Below are 19,926 nucleotides of genomic sequence, written 5' to 3'. Positions count from 1 at the left end.
TAAGTGTGCGCCAGTTTTTGCCTCTCGCTCTCTCTCATAGCTGACGAACAGATTTCGTCGATCTGAGTTCTAGGCTTAATATTTCAACCGCTTGCTTCGCACATTCTGACTAGAGAGAAAATGTATTTTATTAATACAATTTGGGTTTAATTTTCTATTATTATTATTTTACCGAAGAACAAGAAGCAAACTAAAAACAACGCAAAATAAAATGTAAAAAATATCGAGCTTTTTAAAGGCGATAGTTTTAAGTGGTCTGCCAACCGATATTACGATATGTTTTATCGCGGTTTTCGTGCTGCGGTCACACTGCGGCATTTCCTCAAAAAAGCATCATCATTGCCCTGGCCTGCCGGAGACTACAAGGGAAATTCTAAAGACTTCATATTGTGGAAAAACCTCTGCTGCTAAATAAAACCAAAAGATGTCCTCGCGCTACGATCGGGCTGTAACCATATTCTCGCCGGACGGCCACCTCCTGCAGGTCGAGTACGCCCAGGAGGCGGTCCGCAAGGGCTCGACAGCGGTAAGTACCGACTGACTTTTCGCAAAACATTCCCGTGCAAGCCGACTTAATCTTGGACTTGTCGCACAGGTCGGCGTTCGAGGGGCCAACTGCGTGGTGCTAGGTGTGGAGAAAAAGTCGGTGGCCAAGTTGCAGGAGGATCGCACGGTGCGCAAGATCTGCATGCTCGACCACCACGTTGTGATGGCTTTTGCCGGTCTCACGGCGGATGCGCGTATCCTTATTAACCGCGCCCAGGTCGAGTGCCAGAGCCATCGCCTCAACGTGGAGGATCCGGTGACCCTCGAGTACATCACCAGGTAGGCATCAGAGTGGAAGCTGTTCATCCACAGTGGTTCTGATGGCTGATTTGCTTCGCTTTGTTTTACAGATACATTGCTCAGCTGAAGCAGAAGTATACACAGAGCAATGGCCGCCGTCCCTTCGGAATATCCTGCCTTATTGGTGGCTTCGATGCCGACGGCTCTGCACATCTGTTCCAGACCGAACCGTCCGGAATTTTCTACGAGTACAAGGCTAACGCCACCGGGCGATCGGCGAAAGTGGTGCGCGAGTTCTTCGAGAAGACCTACCGCGAGGAGGAGGTGAGCACCGAGCAGGGAGCCGTCAAGCTGGCTATCCGCGCCCTCCTCGAGGTGGCCCAGTCTGGCCAGAACAATCTGGAGGTAGCCATCATGGAAAACGGCAAACCACTGAAAATGCTGGATAGCAAAGTCATCGCCGAGTACGTTAAGATCATTGAGAAGGAGAAGGAGGAGGAGCTCGAAAAGAAGAAACAGAAAAAGTAACACTCAGCTGGCACTCTTCGAGGGAAGGCCTTCTTTGAACTGTTTTCCAAATCTACATGGTGGCACCGTTGTAAAGTTCCCACTATTCCTGCTTATTAGAGCAGATGGTTTTGACTTGGAAAACGCTTCAACCCCTAGCTTCGGCAGCCCGAAGGCACTTTTTTTTAACTAATAATTTTCTATTCTTTGGAACTTTGTATAACGGTATAAAACTATATGATATGTATAAAATACATGTGTCATCGTTCATTAAACGGAATATCTGTTGGATTCTTTAATTGCATTCTTACAAAAGGTAAAATACTTATTTCTAGGACCAATTGATTGTTTTATTTGATTACATGTTCCTCAAACATCAAGGATTATGATTCCAATATATTTTCAAATTAAGTTAGGGCAAAGTATTCAAAAACAGGGTTGAAAATGCTTGATACAGCTGAAAAACTAACGATGGTCCTAATAGCCTATTCAAACGGACAGCTTTCGGTTGTGATTCAGTATTTTTTAAGTATTTGGATGACTTTTAACTTGGCTATTTTTGGATTTTTTGAACATGAATATGCATTTTGGCCAAGTCTGCGGATTCAAGGAAAATATCATCCATCAAATAAATAGATAAACCGTTAGCAAAGGAAAAACTTTCCAAAATTGTATTTAATTTTGCGTTAAAATCCATTTTTTGTCGGGAAAATGGAATTTTGTGTTCACTACTTGTTCTTTTACGGTTTGTTTTCTTTTAGTACGTCGATCAGCTGTATCAGCTTGGTATGCCTGTGTGAATGGGTCGCTTCAACTTTTTCGCTACAAATATTTTAAGCGGCTGTGTGCAGACGCTATAACGATGTATCGAACTGTTTTAACCTCTTCTAATGCCCTCTTTTTGGCAAATGTGAAATTCCAATTTCCACAGAGCACATCCACCACCCACTCTCCAAAGTATAACTTTATACTTTCTAGCGAGACCGAAGTTTTTGAATATACTATCAGATTCACCCAAATCATACTGTCAAACAGCTGGGCTTGCTGATAAACAAATTAATTTGAGAAAACAAAATCAAAGATGTTGAATATAAACGACGCTAGAGTTAAGTTTGGTATTGGAATGGTGGCAGATACGCGGCTTAAAGATTAAATTTTGTATTCTTTTCGCCAGGGCCTGACAAACATTCATCGATAGTTCATCCCAGACGTCTGGCAACGCTCTGCACATTTCTAGTATGCAAAAGGTCACAGTCGAAAATTGACCACCGGTTATTTGCCTCTCGCTCTCTCTCATAGGCGGCAAACGGGTTTCGTCGATCTGAGTACTAGACTATAATCAAAGATGGTGACCTGTTGACTTTGCTTATGCTTTGACGAGCCACAGATGTTCAGACTAGCTGTTATCGGATGGTGGATGTGCTCTGTGGAATCCCAACTTTTCCCACGGAGGGACTGTGTGGGAGAAAACAGAATTAAGCCACTAATCCATAGTATTAAAATAAAATTAAAGAAGGAAAAAGTACATCTTAAACAGTTTCAAAAAAATTATGATTACGCCACTGTGACTTTTGACGGACTGGTGATGGTGGCTCTGTGGAAAAACGAGTTCAAAAATCCCACCCGTTTCGCTTGGATAGGCTATGTTGCTTTCCCAGATTTTGTAAGTCAATTGCAGACGTCTGGCAACGCTCTGCACATTTCTAGTATTTTTTCCGTCGATCTGAGTACCGACGTGCAAAAAGGCTCTGTGGAAAAGTGTTCGCCGGTTATTTGCCTCTCGCTCTCTCTCAAAGGCTTTTTCTAGTACTAAACTTAAAAAATAAACATTGTGCAAATATGAAAATATGTGTCAAATGTAAAAGTGTTTTTTGGTGTAATAGATTTTGTATCGTCATCGATGGGAAACTCGCAGCAATGCAAAGAAGCTTTTTGTGGAGTTATTAGAAAAACGTCGTGTTCTAAAAATGTTGGTTTAAAACTAGGACTAATATTTCGAGTAAATGAAATGTGTACAAAAGGTGAATTTTCAGAGCTTTAGTCGTCGTTTTCCTAACATTTATGTTAGTAGACGATGAATATTGGACACCGCTGCAGCAGATCGGAAGCAGAGTAGAGATGGATAAATATCGATGGGGCCCCGCCAAACATCGATGAAACCGATGTTTTGAAATCATCGGTTTCATCGATGTCGGCATCGATGTTTCTCCACCTCTATCGCGGTCCCACTTTATTCGCCAAGTCAACCACAGCCTACATCGCCCGCTGTTCCCAGTCGAATTTTTGTGTGCGCCAAATCCAGCGGGGGCCAAAATCAATAATCTGGTTGTGTGATTTTCGCGGCTTTTTTTTTGTGTTTTCTTTTAAAAAACAATCAATACCCGAAGGTAACGTGTGTAGACAACTAACAATTCACCTCAGTGTGCGTTTGCATTCGTTGACGCTTGACATATTGGTACACATTTTATTTTATTTTACCTTGTTTGTCGTTTTGAAAATTGCATGCGAACACGAATCGAATCAGAACCGAATCGAAATTAAAAGTTTGGAATTGCAATTCCCCCAGCATCCCACGGGCTGAAAAAGGATTGTTCGTTTGCTGGGTTGTGGTCGGTCATTGAGGGTAGGACAGGGGTCGCGATAGCGGGGGTTCTTAACCCAGAACGCGATAAAGGCCGCCTTACACGAGCCGAGTTCTCATGTGGGTTTTTGATTTTATCGCCTGGGGAAGCGCAAAAGAGGAACTACCTAAATATACGTGGTTTTTTATATTCCGACCTTTTACCGAAAGTGTCAGGTTCAAACCCAGGACTGGGTACCAAAGCATACAGGACCTGCCAAAAAACGAGGTGGGAACTTGACTCGTGCACAGGGGCCCCAACCACTGCGTATGCACATACATGCAGTTTTTGCTGGCACGCACATATGGCCTGTATGCATAAACTTTAAACAAATTTTTGGCCTGGCTGCGAAAAAAAAAAACATTTTAGTATCGTCGCAAAACCGAATGTCGCGTGCTTATGACCGAATCACCTGTCTCTGGGCCCAGAGATTTTATCTGAGTTGGTCAACACATGATTTCCGTGGAGTACATGGCCTGCGTACTCACAAACATTATGGTTAAACGCCCTATTTACGTCTGCAAGTGTGTGCCTGCATTCCCCCGCTCCAGGAGCGGATCTGGATCCAAGGGGTTTGGGAAATGGTTCCACACACTATTTTACAAGTAATATCAACAAAAATCGGGTATCACCGAAACGTCAGAATCTCTGTGTTGCTGAAAATTCAGCAGAAATGTACAGAACTGATGAAATTTCAGCAAGTTGAATTTGTATGGAACAGCTGACAAACCGCTGACCGAATTTCATTATATATCTGCTGAATTTTTAGCAATTCAGAGATTCAGAGGTTTCGGGAATACCCAAAAACCCTTTCAGTTTCAATTAATTTAAGAATCTCCGATCCCAAATTGTATTAACACTCGACGATCTTATTGACTGGTTTGACCTATTTGCCATATTCTCAGGTTGCCTACTCGAATTTATATAAATCACCCTACGCACTTTCCTGTATTGCGATTACGTCTACTTTTTGTCCGGCTGTGCGAATATACAATATCGGGTAGATTTAGCGAGCTGTAACACAATATTCAGTTAGTTGTTCGTCAGCTGTTCCATACAACTTCAACTTTCTGAAATTAAAACATTTACGCAACCCAGAGTCTGCTAACATTTTTTTTGTATTGCTGAAAAGCCAGGGAAGTCGCTCTTTTCTACATAAATTGAGAACGCATCACTGTGCCCAACATGAAAATATTCACAAATTAGTGCAATATATACAAATAAAGAAGTTTAGTAAGTCTATTGTTAATAAATCCAAATGTTCAACTTGTTGCTTTTCCTAGGTAATTTCCTCGAAATCCATTAAAAGCCGAGAAAAACAAAGCTAGGGCTTTAGCTTGATGGAACAGCTTTTAGAAAAATTCAGCTGGAAACATTTTAGGTCATCCCACAATTGCTAAAAATGTATGCTGAATTTTCAGCAATTCAGAGATTTATTCGTCCATTATATACCAAAAATGTTTTCCCATTTTTGAGCTTTTAAAATTTAGAGTTAATTTTTTTAAATTTATATAATAGTTTATATATTTAACAATTTTAGGATTTTACAAGTTAAAAAAAAATTAAAACTAAAAACACACTATGAAATAATTTAAAAGTTTTTTCCATAACTTCCATGTTATAAATATCAAGTAAAACATATGTTCAGAACCAAGCAAAACAACTTGCCTCACTCAAAGTAAATGAAATGTTCATAAGTGGTTAAAATTTCGGCGACGTTTGCCAAATTCCTCAACAATTAAAACAGAAAAAAATTAAATATTATATTTAAGACTACGTCGAGATCTATCGATTTGTGGTAATCATAACTTGTGGACAACTATTACAAAAAAATCTATTAACAATTAAAAATTATTCTTATACGATTAATTCGTCACGTAATTTGTCTCAAAATTGTGTTTCAGGAACTGTAGAGCTTGAAAGTGTGATCTTCAAATTTGTTTCTTTTATAGCAAAGTTTTTTAGTTTAATAAAATATTTTTTTTATTACTCTGCTGGCTGGTTTACGGTTGTTATACGTACCTTTGGTATCGGTGCGCATGAGTGAGAGGACATGGGCGTAGTATACTTACTGGATACTGCTACTGGTGGGCTGTGGGTGGGGGAACCTTGGTAGTTGGGTTCTCGGTTCGTTTTGTATTCGGATTAGTTTTTAACGCTACTTACTCTTTATACTTGCTGTTGATATTGTTGTTTTATGTGTATGACCCGACCTGACACTTTCGTATTTCACATATATAATACAATAGAATGGGCACAGAAACCAAGAGCAACAGTTACACAGGACAGATTTCAACAAGTGGCGGCAACCCCAAAGTGATGAAAGATTCTTTATCCTTAGTTCGTCAGACGGTCAATCAGCACTCGCAATCGAACCAGGTCCAGAACCAATTGAATTCTAATTCCAATTCGTATCCAAACGAAAGCGATAACGAACACGACAACAATTCGCGTGATATTCAAGCAAAACAGGAGGATAAATCAAGAAAAGAGGCGATTGTTCCCTTTGTCCCCATATTTGTTGAAGAAGCCGACGTGATTCAAGGGGCCAAGGAACTGTTGAAGGTTATTCGACCGACCTGGGACCTCAGCCACGTCGAGTTTAAGGTAAAGTAAAGCTCATCCACCAAAAAACACTCACCCTCTCTCCACCCCCATATCATACCTCAAAAAAAAATTAAGGAAAATCAAAACCATCAATGTCATATTCTCTACTCCATCAGATCAGGGTAGTTCGCAGATCGCAGATCGTTATCCGGCCCAAAAGATGATGATGATGAAGTATGTTTTTTTTTTTTATCATTTATTACGATCACTAACTGGTGTGCGGAACGGGGGGATAGTTGTATACTCGTAGTTGCTAACACAGTTCGAACAGGGTTATTCCACAACCCACCTTCCAATAGTAATTATATAATATATACAACGTACTCGCCGCTGCCTTGATAATTGTAAATAGACTTTGTTATATCAATGGAGACGGAGACCCATGGGATTGTTATTCGAAATTAACATTTTTACGCTGGTGTTAGTGTTAGGACTGCGAGAGTTTCGAATTCTGAGTGCCGAGACCGAGACGCAGTAGAAACCAGTTTGCTAATCTAGCCCTCGGCTCTGGGGGAAATAATTGTTCCTTACCATGAAGCGGGGAGCTGGGAGCACGGAGGAAAGGTAGGAGCCAAGAAAAAGGCCTTCGCGCCAATTAGTTGGAGGCTCTAATGAAATCACACGGTCTTATATACATACATACAAGGTGGCGCAAACAGGTGCATTGACTCGAGTGTTTTTAACCGTCCGTCCGTATTTCACAGATGAACCCAAAACTGATACGGCTGTTTTTTAGGGGCTTGATTTTAGTGTGTCCCGATTTGATAATGGGACGCCTGTTGAGTTAAGAGGAAAGTACAAACGCCTGAAGCTGCTTTAATCATTTTTCTGTTGAAGTGGGGCGTTCTTGCCTTATCGGAAACCTACCCGCACGTCTTGACCTCACTATCTGTATACACCAATGTATGCATGACGTCTAATTGGTGTACACAGCTTGTACGAGAATTACTTATCAGCTAACAGCTCCAGTCAGAATTGTTGAGTGCTAAACGTTGGCAAATCGTTGATGGGCAAAAAAATGTTGTTCAATCTGATAGGTGTTATATGTACAAGTATGCCTCAATTTGCTCTAACCATTAACTTGCAAAAGATTCATTATGGAAAGAGCCAGACCTAATCCACACATGGTATAGAGTGTTGCTAAAGTTGTTGTGGGTTGTTTATCGTAAACAATACTAAGAATGACCGCTTTGGGGACACTTGACGTCCCTGACTAAAAGAAATTAAAAATACTCATTGAAAAAGGGGATGATTCAGCGAAGTGTCAGCGGCGCTGTTATCCAAATCTTTAAACCAAAATACAATTGCAAATTTTCTTTAAATTGAACAACGTATATTATGTAACAAGCATATAAACGATTTGCCAAACAAGCGTGCTTCTGATTTCACTTCACTTTTGGGTTTTGAGCAATAGCTTAACTATTTTTTTTTTTGTTTTTTGCACAATATGTAGCTCAAGCCGAGTAGTAAAGTTTTAGCCAAAACCATCAATCCAAGCCAATCATTAAAATGTCGTAAATCCAGCTATACCGTAGAGAGCCTGCTGGTTTTACTTGGGAGAACCCAACAATTATGGAAATGTTATTTTGTTATGTTATTTTGTCAGACCATTCATCAGATATCAAATATGCTGGTGCTCGCTCTAAACTAATAGCAGTAGAGCATATTTGTTCTTAATATCGTACGCTGCAATTAATAGTAAGTGAAAAAGTAAATAATAAAAGAAAACAGTGGGCCAAAAAGTACAAAAGTATATCTTACAATTCGTTAATTGCGTTTTATTGTTTAAGATGTTCTTCGTCAAAAAACTAGTTTACTAGTTCAATGTTTCGATTGCTCAATGTACTGTTATCTCAAATGGTCTTAAGGGCGATAACTTAGAAATATTTATTATTGGTTATTTATTAGAGTTTCACAAGAAACTTCCAGGTGCGGTTAACATCGTATACGTAAACCCAATGTTGTTCAACTGTTTCAAGTAAATTTATTACCTAAAGTATTACTCCTATTTTTATACATATATGTATACATATATATTTGAACACCTCGTCCATACAGTGTACAAACGTACCTCCTCATTCTTTGTTTCTTTCAGCTTTTCTTTGAATATTTTAATTTGATTTGTTTAATATTCCTTTATCTTATCTGTGTCTGTGTTTTCATTATGAAACGCACGGTATGCATATGTATGTATCAATAATAGGGGGTCTTTCCGAGACGCTTAGCACGCAAATAACTAATGTCAAAAAGTTTATCACCGCAATTACACACGTACTTTTGTATGTGCCTTAACACCATGTGCTGTGCTTCCCAACTTGAATATATGTACATAAGAAGCATGTGGAGTCGATAAGAGAGGTGCCGTAAGCCTTTTAATGTAGCTTTTGAGCTTCGGCCTTAAAAATGAATTCTTGAACTAGTTTCAATACACACTACTAATAAATCTTTCCGTAGCAAATGGTAATAGGTGATGCAATAATTTAACGTTCATAATTATGCACTTAAATAACGTAGAGGCCAGTGACTAGAATTGGTCCTAACTCATTTCACCTCCCTTACTTGCGATGAGCACGAACTAAACCGTAACATTTTGGTTCTTGATCCTTTTAGAGTTTTACCGATGGAATCACGAACAAACTGGTCGGATGTTTCCATAATGAAATTTCCAAACTGAGAGATGAGAACGGCGGATCGTATCTACCTATCAAGACCCAGGGTCTGTCGCCAGTGCAGTCCGAGGATCCTGTCATCATCGAGAAGGACGATGAGGAGTTCACAGACGATCTGGCAGCGGACGGGGCACTTGTACAGTACTCCGATAACGTAGTGCTGGTCAGGATATACGGAAACAAAACGGACCTACTGATAGACCGCAAGGCGGAGACGCAAAACTTTCTTCTACTGCATACGTACGGCCTAGCGCCATCGCTGTATGCCACGTTCAAGAACGGCCTCGTCTACGAATACGTACCTGGAACCACCCTGAACACGGACAGTGTGCTCTGCCCAGAGATTTGGCCCTTGGTTGCCCGTCGCATGGCCGAGATGCATCGCAAAGTGAGGAAGCACGGGGAAAGCTCGGCGACGAAACCATTGCCTATGATTTGGAAGAAGACGCAGAGCTTTCTGGATTTAGTACCTGAACGTTTTAGTGATGCTGAAAAACACAAAAGGTATGCCTGATTCGGGCTTCCCCTAGCGTTTTGTCGTTGTTCTTTCTTTTAATCCAATCCAATCCCTCGAATTGCAGAGTGAAAGAAACGTTTCTACCTATCGGCCGCCTGCGCGAGGAGTTCAACAAGCTGTATGAATACCTTGAGGCTCTGGACAGTCCGATTGTCTTCTCCCACAACGACCTTCTGCTCGGCAATGTCATTTACACGCAGAGCCTAAATACCGTGAACTTTATCGACTACGAGTATGCCGACTACAACTTTCAGGCGTTCGACATTGGCAACCACTTCGCGGAGATGTGCGGCGTGGACGAAGTCGACTACTCTCGCTACCCGAAGCGCGATTTCCAGCTGAAGTGGTTGAGGGTCTACTTGGAGGAGTACCTCCAGCGCAGCCACATCCAAAGCCAGGAAGTCGAGCTGCTCTACGTCCAGGTCAACCAGTTTGCACTGGCATCGCATATCTTCTGGACGGTGTGGTCCCTGTTGCAAGCTGAGCATTCCACTATCGATTTTGACTATGTTGGGTATGTAGTTACACTAGATAGAAACTAGATTTTAAGTGGATCCAAAGGTCCTTTCATCATTCAAACTAAAAATAGAATTCGAAACCGAAATGTTATCGTCATGTACACATTTTATAGAAAGAGTTTTACCGAGATCAGCATGACATTAAGTGGAATAAGCAAGTCTGGTATATATATTGTTAAAGAATTCCCAAATATTTATGGGCATCTAACTAGTCATAGGACAGGCATCCAGAGCTATATTGACTCGGCTGTGTTTATGCTGAGAAAGAATAAATAACCTTCATATACATTTTAGAGATTCGGAAATCGGATTCCAAAAGTACTCATAAACAAGAAAAAAATCAAGTTTCGGCCAGTTAAAGTTTATATATCCTCTCAGCTATTAGAAAAATAAAATATTCTTTAAAACGACTAAATTTATTTTTTGTTTTCTAGGCGTATATGTTTAAAAACAATGTCATTTTGCCGATGAATTTTTTGATCGTTCCAATAGCAGCTATATGATACCGTTGATTTTTATTAAAACTTATACCGTAATTCTAGAATAGAAAACTATCTTGGAGTATATTTAATGAACTATAATGCTTCTGGATATATGTAAACCATTCCCAGTAAATACTAATGCTCGTCTTTTCACTCTCTTTCGCCCCGTCTAGCTATGCATTTCTTCGTTACAATGAATACTTGGCCCGAAAGGTGGAGTTTTTGTCATTGACTGCAGCAAAGAACAATAAGTGATTTCTTTCTCCCGGCCACTCACCGCATTGGGAGTAACTAAATTATGTGCCCAGTGATATATGTGTAAACTAAGGCTGGAACGGGTCTCAATGTTATACATATGTATATAAAACGTGTGTTCAGAAATCAGAAACAAAAACTAGAGCAAACTTAAATTAGTGTCGTGTTCGTGCCAGCCTTAGTGTATGTACAGTGCTCACTCGAAACAGTGAACTAAGAAAAAACAAGGGTGTGCACTGAAACGAATTTGTTCACTATAACGAATCACAAAAAAATAAACATATTTTTAACAAAAAAAACGTTTTCAGCAACAAAGTACTTTTTTTTTAGTTTAAACGAAAATTTTTTAAAAATTTCACTTTTACCAAATGTTTACATAATTAAGTGTTCACTCTTAAGGGAGAGCACTGTATATATAAAGAATTTGTATATGTTCTTTAATTTGTATAAATTGATATTTTGTAGCCATAAATAAAACGAAGGTATGTACTTTAAAATATAAGCATTTATCAATCATTTTATTCAAGGCTTTTGTGATAGCGGGAATTTATCGTAAAAAATTAGGTAAAATAATCAGTAAATGGGAAGTAAGGATTTGCCTATGTTGACGCCCTCTGTTAATCGAAGAAATTTGCTTTTATTTTGAATAAAAACAATAAACTTTGGCTATTTGTAACGTTTTTTTTTCAATTAATTCATTAAATAAAAAAAACTGGGCTGCATATATACTTTATCATCCTTGCTCCCTGTGCTTTTTGGAGCATTTTGTCGTCCAAATAAGCATCAGGCATGGGTGACGTGATACAAATTTTTCGAAGAGTGGGAGAAGACGAATTTTCCCTTATGAATGGGAAAGTGGGTGACGAAACCTTTGGGACATATTTGGCGGTCAAAGTCATTTGGGAGACTAAAAAAAATGTAAAGAAATTAGCGCCTTTAATGATACTTGAATAAGTAACGTTCTCTTTGCCGAACGCGTTTAAGGTGGGAGTATGGTTATTTCGTGTAAAAAAGCCACATTTTTGAGAACTCTTTTTCAGGAAGCAGTTTAAATTATTATTATTTGTCATATTAAATTTACAAAGAGAGATTGAACGGTACGGCAATGGCAGCAATTACTCTGGAGCGTCTCGGAAAAAAGTTGAATGGCGGGGCTCATCATTGTTGGGGATTGTCTTATAGCCTGATTCCATTGGCGCATTAAAACGCATTTAGCCTAATGCGCATTTATTTATAGCCTGATTCCATTGGCGCATTAAAACGCATTTATCCTAATGCGCATTTATTTATAGCCTGATTCCATTGGCGCATTAAAACGCATTTAGCCTAATGCGCATTTATTTACACAGGGAATCCCATAATGCTAAAAGCCGCATTTAAAATAAATGCGATTAAAAACCATTCGCTCCGAACGTTTTTAGAAAAATACCGGAAAATACATTTAACAGCCTGATTCCATTGCCGCATTAGTGGACTTTTTAAATGTGCCTGATTCCATTGGCGCATTAGCAATTAGCTAATGCTACTCCGACATGTGAGTGGCACGAACAGCTGATCTGGGTTTGGAGACCACCACAGTTTCTAAAAAGGGCAAGGATCCCCGTATATTTGGGAGTTATTTCCTGCCAGAGATCCAGCAGAAATGCATTGTGGTACTGCGAGCAGAATTTGCAGTGTGCGCTCTAGGTTTCAGTCATTTTTATACAAAATAGATTTTATATTCAAAAGACATCAAAAATTGCGCCAATATTGCATATAGAAAACCACTGTTGTAGTGGTGGCACGAACAAAATATCGTTCAACATCGGTATTTTCCGGTATTTTTTCTAAAAATGTTCGGGGCGAATGGTTTTTAATCGCATTTCATAATCGCATTTATTTAAAATGCAGCATTTAGCCATATGGGATTCCCTGTGTAAATAAATGCGCCAATGCAATCAGGCTATAATTTTGCATGCACTTAATTATTCATTTAGATAATATTTCGATAATATTCACGAACGCGATAATGTATCGATAACGTTAAGATAGTTTTCTCAGCCCTGTCTAGGTGAGGTTGCCATATCGGCCCGTCATTTTTAAATGACTGTTATAAAGCAACCTACCTTGGCCGACATCTTGCTGAATATTAACTTTACCGAAAAAAGTCAATAAACAAAAAATTTGTATTTCAAATAGACCTAGAACTTTTGTTGGATGTGTTTTTTAACAAAAGTCATATTTTGCAAAAAATGGCCCAAAAAAAGAAATAACGGGTTTTACCGTTATTTTTCAAGAAATCGGTCTTGTCGCAAACTTTGACCTATTTATTTTTTCTTAAAAATTGCATTACTAGTCTTCTTCAACGTCTTTAGATTCTCTTTTATTCTTCGCTATCTCAGGGTAAGTTCTTATCTAGAAGGAAATTTGCTAGAATTCTACCGGTACATTACTTGTTTTGTGAGAAGACATCGGTAGTGCGTTTTACAAGTGGAGCGCAAGAAAAGGTGAGTAGTGATTTTCAAACTTTATAAATAAGTGTTTTAGCATTTAAAATTTCATAATTCTTTAGTGTTGTGTGTGTGAGTGTCTATGCTGGTCTATGTGACTGTATGTGTGAGTGTGTCTATCCCAGACAGACACGTTTTTATACCCTTGCAGAGCGTATTATAATTTCAGTCAGAAGTTTGCAACGCAGTGAAGGAGACGTTTCCGACCCTATAAAGTATATATATTCTTGATCAGCATCACTAGTAGAGTCGATCTAGCCATGTCCGTCTGTCCGTCCGTTTATATGCAAACTAGTCTCTCAGTTTTTAAGCTATCTGCATGAAAATTTCCCAAAAGTTGTCTTTCTAGTGCAGGTAGTATATAAGTCGGAGCGAGCCGGATCGGACGACTATAGCATATAGCTCCCATAGGAACAATCGGAAAAATAAATGAAAAAAAATTATAACTTTGCTGTTTTTTAATTTTTTTTTTAGTTCTTCGACATTTAGTAATGGTTTATTATTTCAGAATTATGATTTAAATTTTATCAAAATCGGACGACTATAGCATATAGCTCCCATAGGAACAATCGGAAAAATAAATGAAAAAAAATTATAACTTTTCTGTTTGTTAATTTTTTTTTTAGTTCTTCGAGATATAGAAATGGATAAATATTTCAGAATTACGGTTTAAATTTCATCAAAATCGGACGACTATAGCATATAGCTCCCATAGGAACAATCATAAAAATAAATGAAAAAAAATTAAAGCTTTTCTGTTTTTTATTTTTTTTTTTTAGTTCTTCGAGATATAGTAATGGATAAATCATTCAGAATTACGGTTTAAATTTCATCAAAATCGGACGACTATAGCATATAGCTCTCATAGGAACAATCATAAAAGTAAATAAAAAAAAAATATAACTTTGGTGTTTTTAAATTTTTCTATAAGTTCTTCAACATATAGTAATGGATAAATATTTCAGAATTACGGTTAAAATTTCATCAAAATAGGACGACTATATCATATAGCTCCAATAGAAATTATATATTATTATTATATTATATAATTGCTTCAATGTTTTTAGACATATACGCAAGTAAATCATAATTTTAATGTTTTCAAAAATATTTAATTCTTGCAATAGCTGCAAGGGTATATAAACTTCGGCTTGCCGAAGTTTGCTTCCTTTCTTGTTGAATTATAAGCCCACTTATAAGGTCACTTATGCATTTTTTTTGCCGGCGGGCATAGACACTCACACACTATAAATGTTTAAGGTTTCAAGTTTAAAATCGACTTTTAGTTGATCATCACAACATTTTGGAAAATTAATTTTGATAAGAAAAAATTGTATTTATAAGTAAATGTATGGAATCATATGTATATATTTTAAGTTATTTCTTAAACAAATGTACATACTTTTAGCATGTGTTAACAAAATTGTTAAAACAAACAGTCTCGCTTCTGCTTCTAAATTTATTTTTAATAAAATATTAAATACACAATAATATCAATTCTATTTTTTCATATCATAAATGCAATAATAAAGTTTTGATATTAAAATAGTATATTAATACTATTTTTGTGTAAAATTGATATTGTCAAAATGTATATTTTTACATTTCGTTGATATTAAACTGATACGTCATGTATCACCCATAAAATGATACGGAATTGCATTGGAATTAGTATCAGATCTTATCAATTTTCTTCTGTGCACGCTGAGTGAGACTGTGGATCTGAGGGTCCTTTTTGATAGTAAGTTTCTGTTTATTTACCATTTAAATTTTATTTTATACGCAAGATTTAGTTTTAAGTTAAGTTTATAACTTGCAGTCAGATAAAGATTTAATCCATTGGTGGAATGAATGAATAAATAAATAAGTAAATAAATTAGTATCAGGAATACTTGGATCCTAAAAATTTGAAATTGATCGGGCGTTGGGTCTTTTCGGAAGTTCAGCCACCCAAAGTAATATTTTTTAGCCTGTTTTTACCGAACGACCAAGAGTACATTGACATGAAATTTGGACCAGCTGTCATTAACTAGCCTGTCAACTCAAGAAAAACATAATTAGTCGGAAATGTTAGGCACGCGAAGTTTAAATTGCAAATTCACCTTACTTTTTGCCCACAGTAGTATTTTTTAAATATATGGTTGCACACTTTTTTCAATATTTTTAAAACCAATGTGATTTCTGTGGAACACCCAAAATAATGTTGTTACACGTTTTGTTAAATATTAGGCAAGCGAAGCCGCCTTGAGCGTTCCAGTATATGGGGTATGTTTACGGTTTTTTTTAAAATTATTATTGTCTTATTTCATTAAAGAACACTAAGATTGGGCATATAACACAACAACCCAAAAAAGAAAATCGAGAATTTTCGGTTTGGTAAACTACAAATATTTTGTTTATAAAGGCAGATTTTTACATGGATTTAAATGGGATTTACAAGAACTTCAATTGATTTATTTACTTTATACAAAAGTTTCGCATAATTATGGTAAAATATACAGATAATAATTATACTGTAGTTCGGTTTCCGTCTCCTCCAAGTTTTTGAACAATCTAAAAAAATGAAAAGAGCATAACGTTACAGTAAATCTTGGTAAGTCTGTTAGTACGCATGCTTATTAAAGACATTTCTACAAAATTAACGAATTATTAGTTACCCATCAACAATAACAAAAACGCTCTATCGCAGTTTTGTGAGGACGTTTTATACTTTATTGCGATATATCGATATAATTTGAAAATCGATTTCTCATAGCGTATGAGAACGTGAATCGATAGCTTGGTGCGATAAGTCGCCCGAGCCCATCCCTAACAATAACCAGCTTTCATACCTAAAGTAAAAAAGCAGAGAGGAATCACTTTCCTAACTTCCAATTTTACGTTAATCATGTCGAGCTATATTGCCAGGAGGGGCCCAGCAGTTCTCTGTAAGTATTGGCTCGAAAAAAATGAGCGACACGCGTCGGATGCGCTAAAGTCCGCAAGGCCAGAATGTGATTACGTAAATATGTAATGCTGATTTTTTCCCTGCAGCTAATCTGGGTAGATGGGCCTACAACCTTTCCGGATTCAACCAATACGGTAGGAGGAGTAACTAGACCAATCATTGTTAGAGCCTCAACATACGACTACGGCGTTTTACAGGTCTGCACCGTGACGATTGTCTGTACGAGAACGAGGACGTGAAAGAGGCCGTGCGCCGCCTGCCCCGCAAGTTGTACGACGAGCGCAACTACCGCATTATGCGGGCCCTCCATCTGTCAATGACTAAGGCAATCCTGCCGAAGGAGCAGTGGACCAAGTACGAGGAGGACGTCAAGTACCTGGAGCCCTATCTGAATGAGGTCGTGAAAGAGCGCGAGGAGCGTGAGGACTGGGACAAGATCCACTAAATTATCGGCACCCACTTCTTTGGACTTGTAAATGTTGAAATACATAGCTTAGATAAACACCAATGTGGCTATCAAATCTAGTTTCTGTGTGGTCGATTGCGACTGGACCCTTTAGTTTATTCAATGGGACTTGTTAATCAAAGATGAGGTCGAAAATGAATGATGTATTACTGACGATGAGCAACTTATTCCCTATAAGAAGCTTCGTGCTACCTTACCTTTTGCAAAAATGGTAAATTTAACAGCGATCCCAACACCGGCACTCGTCCCAGGAAATTAATGGCCACGGGGAAGAAGCCGCTGCAAGGGAAGAAGAAAAAGATTTAAACGAGGGGAAAGTTAATTGTTAAAAGGCCTAGATCTGTTTTGAAGAAATATCTTCTACGGTTCGAAATTTGTCGAAGCGAGACAATAGTCCCATTTGTGTTCATTTAATTGCTTTTTCCTGAAGATTGTTGTTTTCCGGACACCATAAATCCGCCAGTATTGTCCTTTTGCGGACTAGCATGGTCCATCTTGTAGTAAATTGGGGTATATGAATATTTGTTTTCCTTTTTATACCCTTGCAAAGGGTATTAAAATTTCAGTCAGAAGTTTGCAAGACATTTCTGACCCTACATTCTTGATCAGCATCAGTAGGATAGTCCGTTTTAAAGCTATCTGCATGAAACTTTCCCAAAAGTTGTTTTCCTATTGCAGGTAGTGTATAAGTCGGAACAAGCCGGATTATACGACTAAGTCATATAGCTCCCATTGGAACAATCGGAAAAAATTTTTAAAAAAATCGACTCTTATATATACTTTATAGGGTCCTTCACTGCGTTGCAATTTTCTGACGGAAATTATAATACCCTCTGAAAATGTATAAAAACTGACTTAATAGTCCTTTTTTTTATGATTTACATAAAATAAAAATATGTTTACTTAAACTATAATATTCGATATATTGAAACAAGTAAATAAGTGCTTCTTTTATGACCAAAAAAAAACATATATTACCTTAGGAAATTAAAAGTATTCAATTTGCTCCACGAATTCTTTAGGTCAAATAATTTAAAGTAACCACCAAAAAACTTATATAGAGCATAATAAATCAGTTTGGCTTTTAAGCGTTTCTCTCTTAGACGAATTGTTTATTTGGCTGAACAGTTGTTTATTTGGTATTGCAAAGCAACATTCAAGTCCTAAACCTTTAGTTGAAACCTGAAACCTAACAAAAAAACTTTTAAAATGAAAATCATTTCGGATTTGCACAGATTAACCAACTTTAAGTTCATTGGTGCACCCAAAAAGCATTTGGTTTTGTTCGTTTTTTGGGGCCAGTTCTATGAGCTTTAATTTCAAATTCGCTATCAAACCTATGAATATTGTTTGAAGCTAATTAAACCCGTTACTATTTTTGGGCAAGATTTGTGTATACGCTCCAATATCGATCAACACAACAAAACAAACGAAATTTTTTCGAAATCGAGCCATTATTTTAAAAGTTAGCGTCAATTATATAATATTTTATTATGGTTTTATGGTACTCTGCCGCTGCTCTGCATTAGATAGGGCCGCTCATGATGCAACTGTATATAGTCGCTGTAAGCGGGCAGTGTTACGATACACAGTTCGGCGCCCTTTTAGGCCAGATTGTTTTCTGGGGGATATTTATTCTGAAATTCGTTTGCTAAGCAAAGGGTATCTACTAGGCGGGAAACTCGACTACAGCGTACCTTCTGGATTTGAGTAAACATACCCAAGTATGTAATTATCCTAATGGAAAACCATAGGATAGGGTATACCCGTAAGATTTTTAATAGTTACCAATTAAGCATTCTAATAGGAATATCTATAGGAATATCATTTCTTTTTGAAATCCTTCAGGCACTATTTATATAAATAAAATCTAACGGCTTCAGAAAAAATTCTCAAAATTTGCATTGCAGCTGATTAATTTTTTTTAACCAATTCGCTCAGAGAATATTATATACGCAATAGTTTTAGAGTTATGTTTATGACTTATTAGCCAGTTAAGGATTCAATTTTTGGCAAAATTAATAAATAAATAAATTTGTTGTTCCTAACGATATACTATGCGTTAGTTTTCCTCTATCAAAATCTGGCAATTATATTCAGAGGTTAACAAACAAAGGTCCTAGCCAGATGCCTTGGACCCTTCCCTACATGTACTTTAAGCTTTACAAATGTCTTTGTAGGTTTGGCTTGAAGAGATATACCTATAAACTTATCCTTTTTTGTCCAAGGCAATTGAGATTTAACTTAACTCTTAAAGTCCCCAAGAACACACGAAGTGGAAAGACCACGGACTGCGTGATCGGTTAAAACGGCTTAACACTCATCCGAATGAAACTTAACCTAAGTGCTGCTAACCTGAACAGGGCGAAAAATCCATAGGATTCAATAATCATGCCAATGATGGGGAAGCCCAGTAGGACGATGACGATTCCCCCGAAGAAGGCAGTGGTGCCTTTGACTTTGTGCCTTTGGAAGAAAAAGCGCAGGGTGCGTTCCACACCAATGACACAACCCAGTCCCGATATGAATAGAATCTGCGGAAAGAGGCAATTGCTATTATTAACCAGCAGATGCAGATGCAGATGCAGATACAGATGAAGCTGGGCACGTACATTGCCTATGGCGAGCAAGCCTTTGTCGAACAGCAGCAGCATACCAAGGAACAGAAACGAGATGCCAAAACCAGCCAAGCCGATGCCAATTTCTGTGGAAGGGTTTCAATGAGCGTGGGTCTGGTTTGTGGTGCGGATCATCACCGGCGACTTACTCTGCAGATCTGTTATTTCAATCATTTTGTGTTGGGGTCTGCTTTAATTTGACAGCGAAAAAAAAATCCACGTAAACACCAATTCAATTTTAAAGTACGAACAGCTGATTTCCACTTTCATTCAAAGTTTCGTGCAAACGAATGTAAACAATGATTGCAGGGCTGCTATGGGGCAGTGTTGCAAAACGACCGGAGAACCAATAACATAAAATTAATACTTTTGTGTGAAGTGAAACGGATTTATTTTGCTTTGGAGCAATTCTAAAGTCCGATATAAATCTTTAGTCTGCGTAAA

The 19,926-nt window shown here is 37.8% G+C and overlaps 4 protein-coding genes across 6 annotated transcripts; 3 read left to right on the top strand and 1 right to left on the bottom strand.

The window, feature by feature from the left end:
- Positions 1-298: 298 nt before the first annotated feature.
- LOC128260741 (proteasome subunit alpha type-7-1) lies at positions 299-1,573 on the top strand. Its single transcript, XM_052993968.1, has 3 exons — positions 299-526; positions 596-825; positions 897-1,573. The coding sequence occupies exons 1-3, from the start codon at positions 425-427 to the stop codon at positions 1,312-1,314; spliced, it is 750 nt and encodes a 249-aa protein (XP_052849928.1). The 5' UTR covers positions 299-424; the 3' UTR covers positions 1,315-1,573.
- A 1,934-nt stretch (positions 1,574-3,507) lies between these two features.
- On the top strand, positions 3,508-11,464 carry LOC128260725 (ethanolamine kinase). Of its 3 annotated transcripts, none has more exons than XM_052993940.1 (5): positions 3,508-3,748; positions 6,164-6,521; positions 9,132-9,694; positions 9,772-10,221; positions 10,881-11,464. In XM_052993940.1, exons 2-5 carry the CDS (start codon positions 6,165-6,167, stop codon positions 10,960-10,962), a joined length of 1,452 nt encoding a protein of 483 aa, XP_052849900.1. In that variant the 5' UTR covers positions 3,508-3,748; position 6,164; the 3' UTR covers positions 10,963-11,464. The 3 variants fall into 3 exon arrangements, with proteins under 3 accessions (XP_052849900.1, XP_052849902.1, XP_052849899.1); XM_052993939.1 differs by having other exon boundaries at positions 3,509-3,680; XM_052993942.1 differs by lacking the exon at positions 10,881-11,464 and having other exon boundaries at positions 3,508-3,680; positions 9,774-9,967.
- A 4,352-nt stretch (positions 11,465-15,816) lies between these two features.
- Positions 15,817-19,789, bottom strand: LOC128260743 (vesicle transport protein GOT1B). Its single transcript, XM_052993970.1, has 5 exons — positions 19,632-19,789; positions 19,477-19,568; positions 19,220-19,398; positions 17,062-17,143; positions 15,817-16,004 (listed from the first exon to the last, which is right to left on the bottom strand). Exons 1-5 carry the CDS (start codon positions 19,654-19,656, stop codon positions 15,960-15,962), a joined length of 423 nt encoding a protein of 140 aa, XP_052849930.1. The 5' UTR covers positions 19,657-19,789; the 3' UTR covers positions 15,817-15,959.
- Positions 16,219-16,906, top strand: LOC128260744 (cytochrome b-c1 complex subunit 7). Its single transcript, XM_052993971.1, has 3 exons — positions 16,219-16,378; positions 16,485-16,532; positions 16,596-16,906. Exons 1-3 carry the CDS (start codon positions 16,339-16,341, stop codon positions 16,841-16,843), a joined length of 336 nt encoding a protein of 111 aa, XP_052849931.1. The 5' UTR covers positions 16,219-16,338; the 3' UTR covers positions 16,844-16,906.
- Positions 19,790-19,926: the final 137 nt, after the last annotated feature.

The sequence above is a fragment of the Drosophila gunungcola genome, assembly GCF_025200985.1.
Source record: "Drosophila gunungcola strain Sukarami chromosome X unlocalized genomic scaffold, Dgunungcola_SK_2 000038F, whole genome shotgun sequence".
Taxonomy (NCBI): domain Eukaryota; kingdom Metazoa; phylum Arthropoda; class Insecta; order Diptera; family Drosophilidae; genus Drosophila; species Drosophila gunungcola.
The sequence above is the reverse complement of the archived record's forward strand: the minus strand, read 5'-3'. Positions and strand labels throughout refer to the sequence as shown.

What these genes read in the sequence shown, in the direction of transcription:
- LOC128260743 (XM_052993970.1), bottom strand. Translation starts at nt 19,656, where the DNA reads ATGATTGAAATAACAGATCTGCAGA. An exon ending in GCTTGCTCGCCATAGGCAAT is followed by an intron (nt 19,399 to 19,476) that starts GTACGTGCCCAG and finishes CTCTTTCCGCAG; the next exon opens with ATTCTATTCATATCGGGACT. An exon ending in GGATTTTTCGCCCTGTTCAG is followed by an intron (nt 17,144 to 19,219) that starts GTTAGCAGCACT and finishes CTTCCCTTGCAG; the next exon opens with CGGCTTCTTCCCCGTGGCCA.
- LOC128260725 (XM_052993940.1), top strand. Translation starts at nt 6,165, where the DNA reads ATGGGCACAGAAACCAAGAGCAACAGTTACACAGGACAGATTTCAACA. An exon ending in TCAGCCACGTCGAGTTTAAG is followed by an intron (nt 6,522 to 9,131) that starts GTAAAGTAAAGC and finishes TGATCCTTTTAG; the next exon opens with AGTTTTACCGATGGAATCAC. An exon ending in GATGCTGAAAAACACAAAAG is followed by an intron (nt 9,695 to 9,771) that starts GTATGCCTGATT and finishes CTCGAATTGCAG; the next exon opens with AGTGAAAGAAACGTTTCTAC.
- LOC128260744 (XM_052993971.1), top strand. Translation starts at nt 16,339, where the DNA reads ATGTCGAGCTATATTGCCAGGAGGGGCCCAGCAGTTCTCT. An exon ending in GAGGGGCCCAGCAGTTCTCT is followed by an intron (nt 16,379 to 16,484) that starts GTAAGTATTGGC and finishes TTTTCCCTGCAG; the next exon opens with CTAATCTGGGTAGATGGGCC. An exon ending in TTCCGGATTCAACCAATACG is followed by an intron (nt 16,533 to 16,595) that starts GTAGGAGGAGTA and finishes GGCGTTTTACAG; the next exon opens with GTCTGCACCGTGACGATTGT.
- LOC128260741 (XM_052993968.1), top strand. Translation starts at nt 425, where the DNA reads ATGTCCTCGCGCTACGATCGGGCTGTAACCATATTCTCGCCGGACGGC. An exon ending in TCCGCAAGGGCTCGACAGCG is followed by an intron (nt 527 to 595) that starts GTAAGTACCGAC and finishes CTTGTCGCACAG; the next exon opens with GTCGGCGTTCGAGGGGCCAA. An exon ending in ACCCTCGAGTACATCACCAG is followed by an intron (nt 826 to 896) that starts GTAGGCATCAGA and finishes TTTGTTTTACAG; the next exon opens with ATACATTGCTCAGCTGAAGC.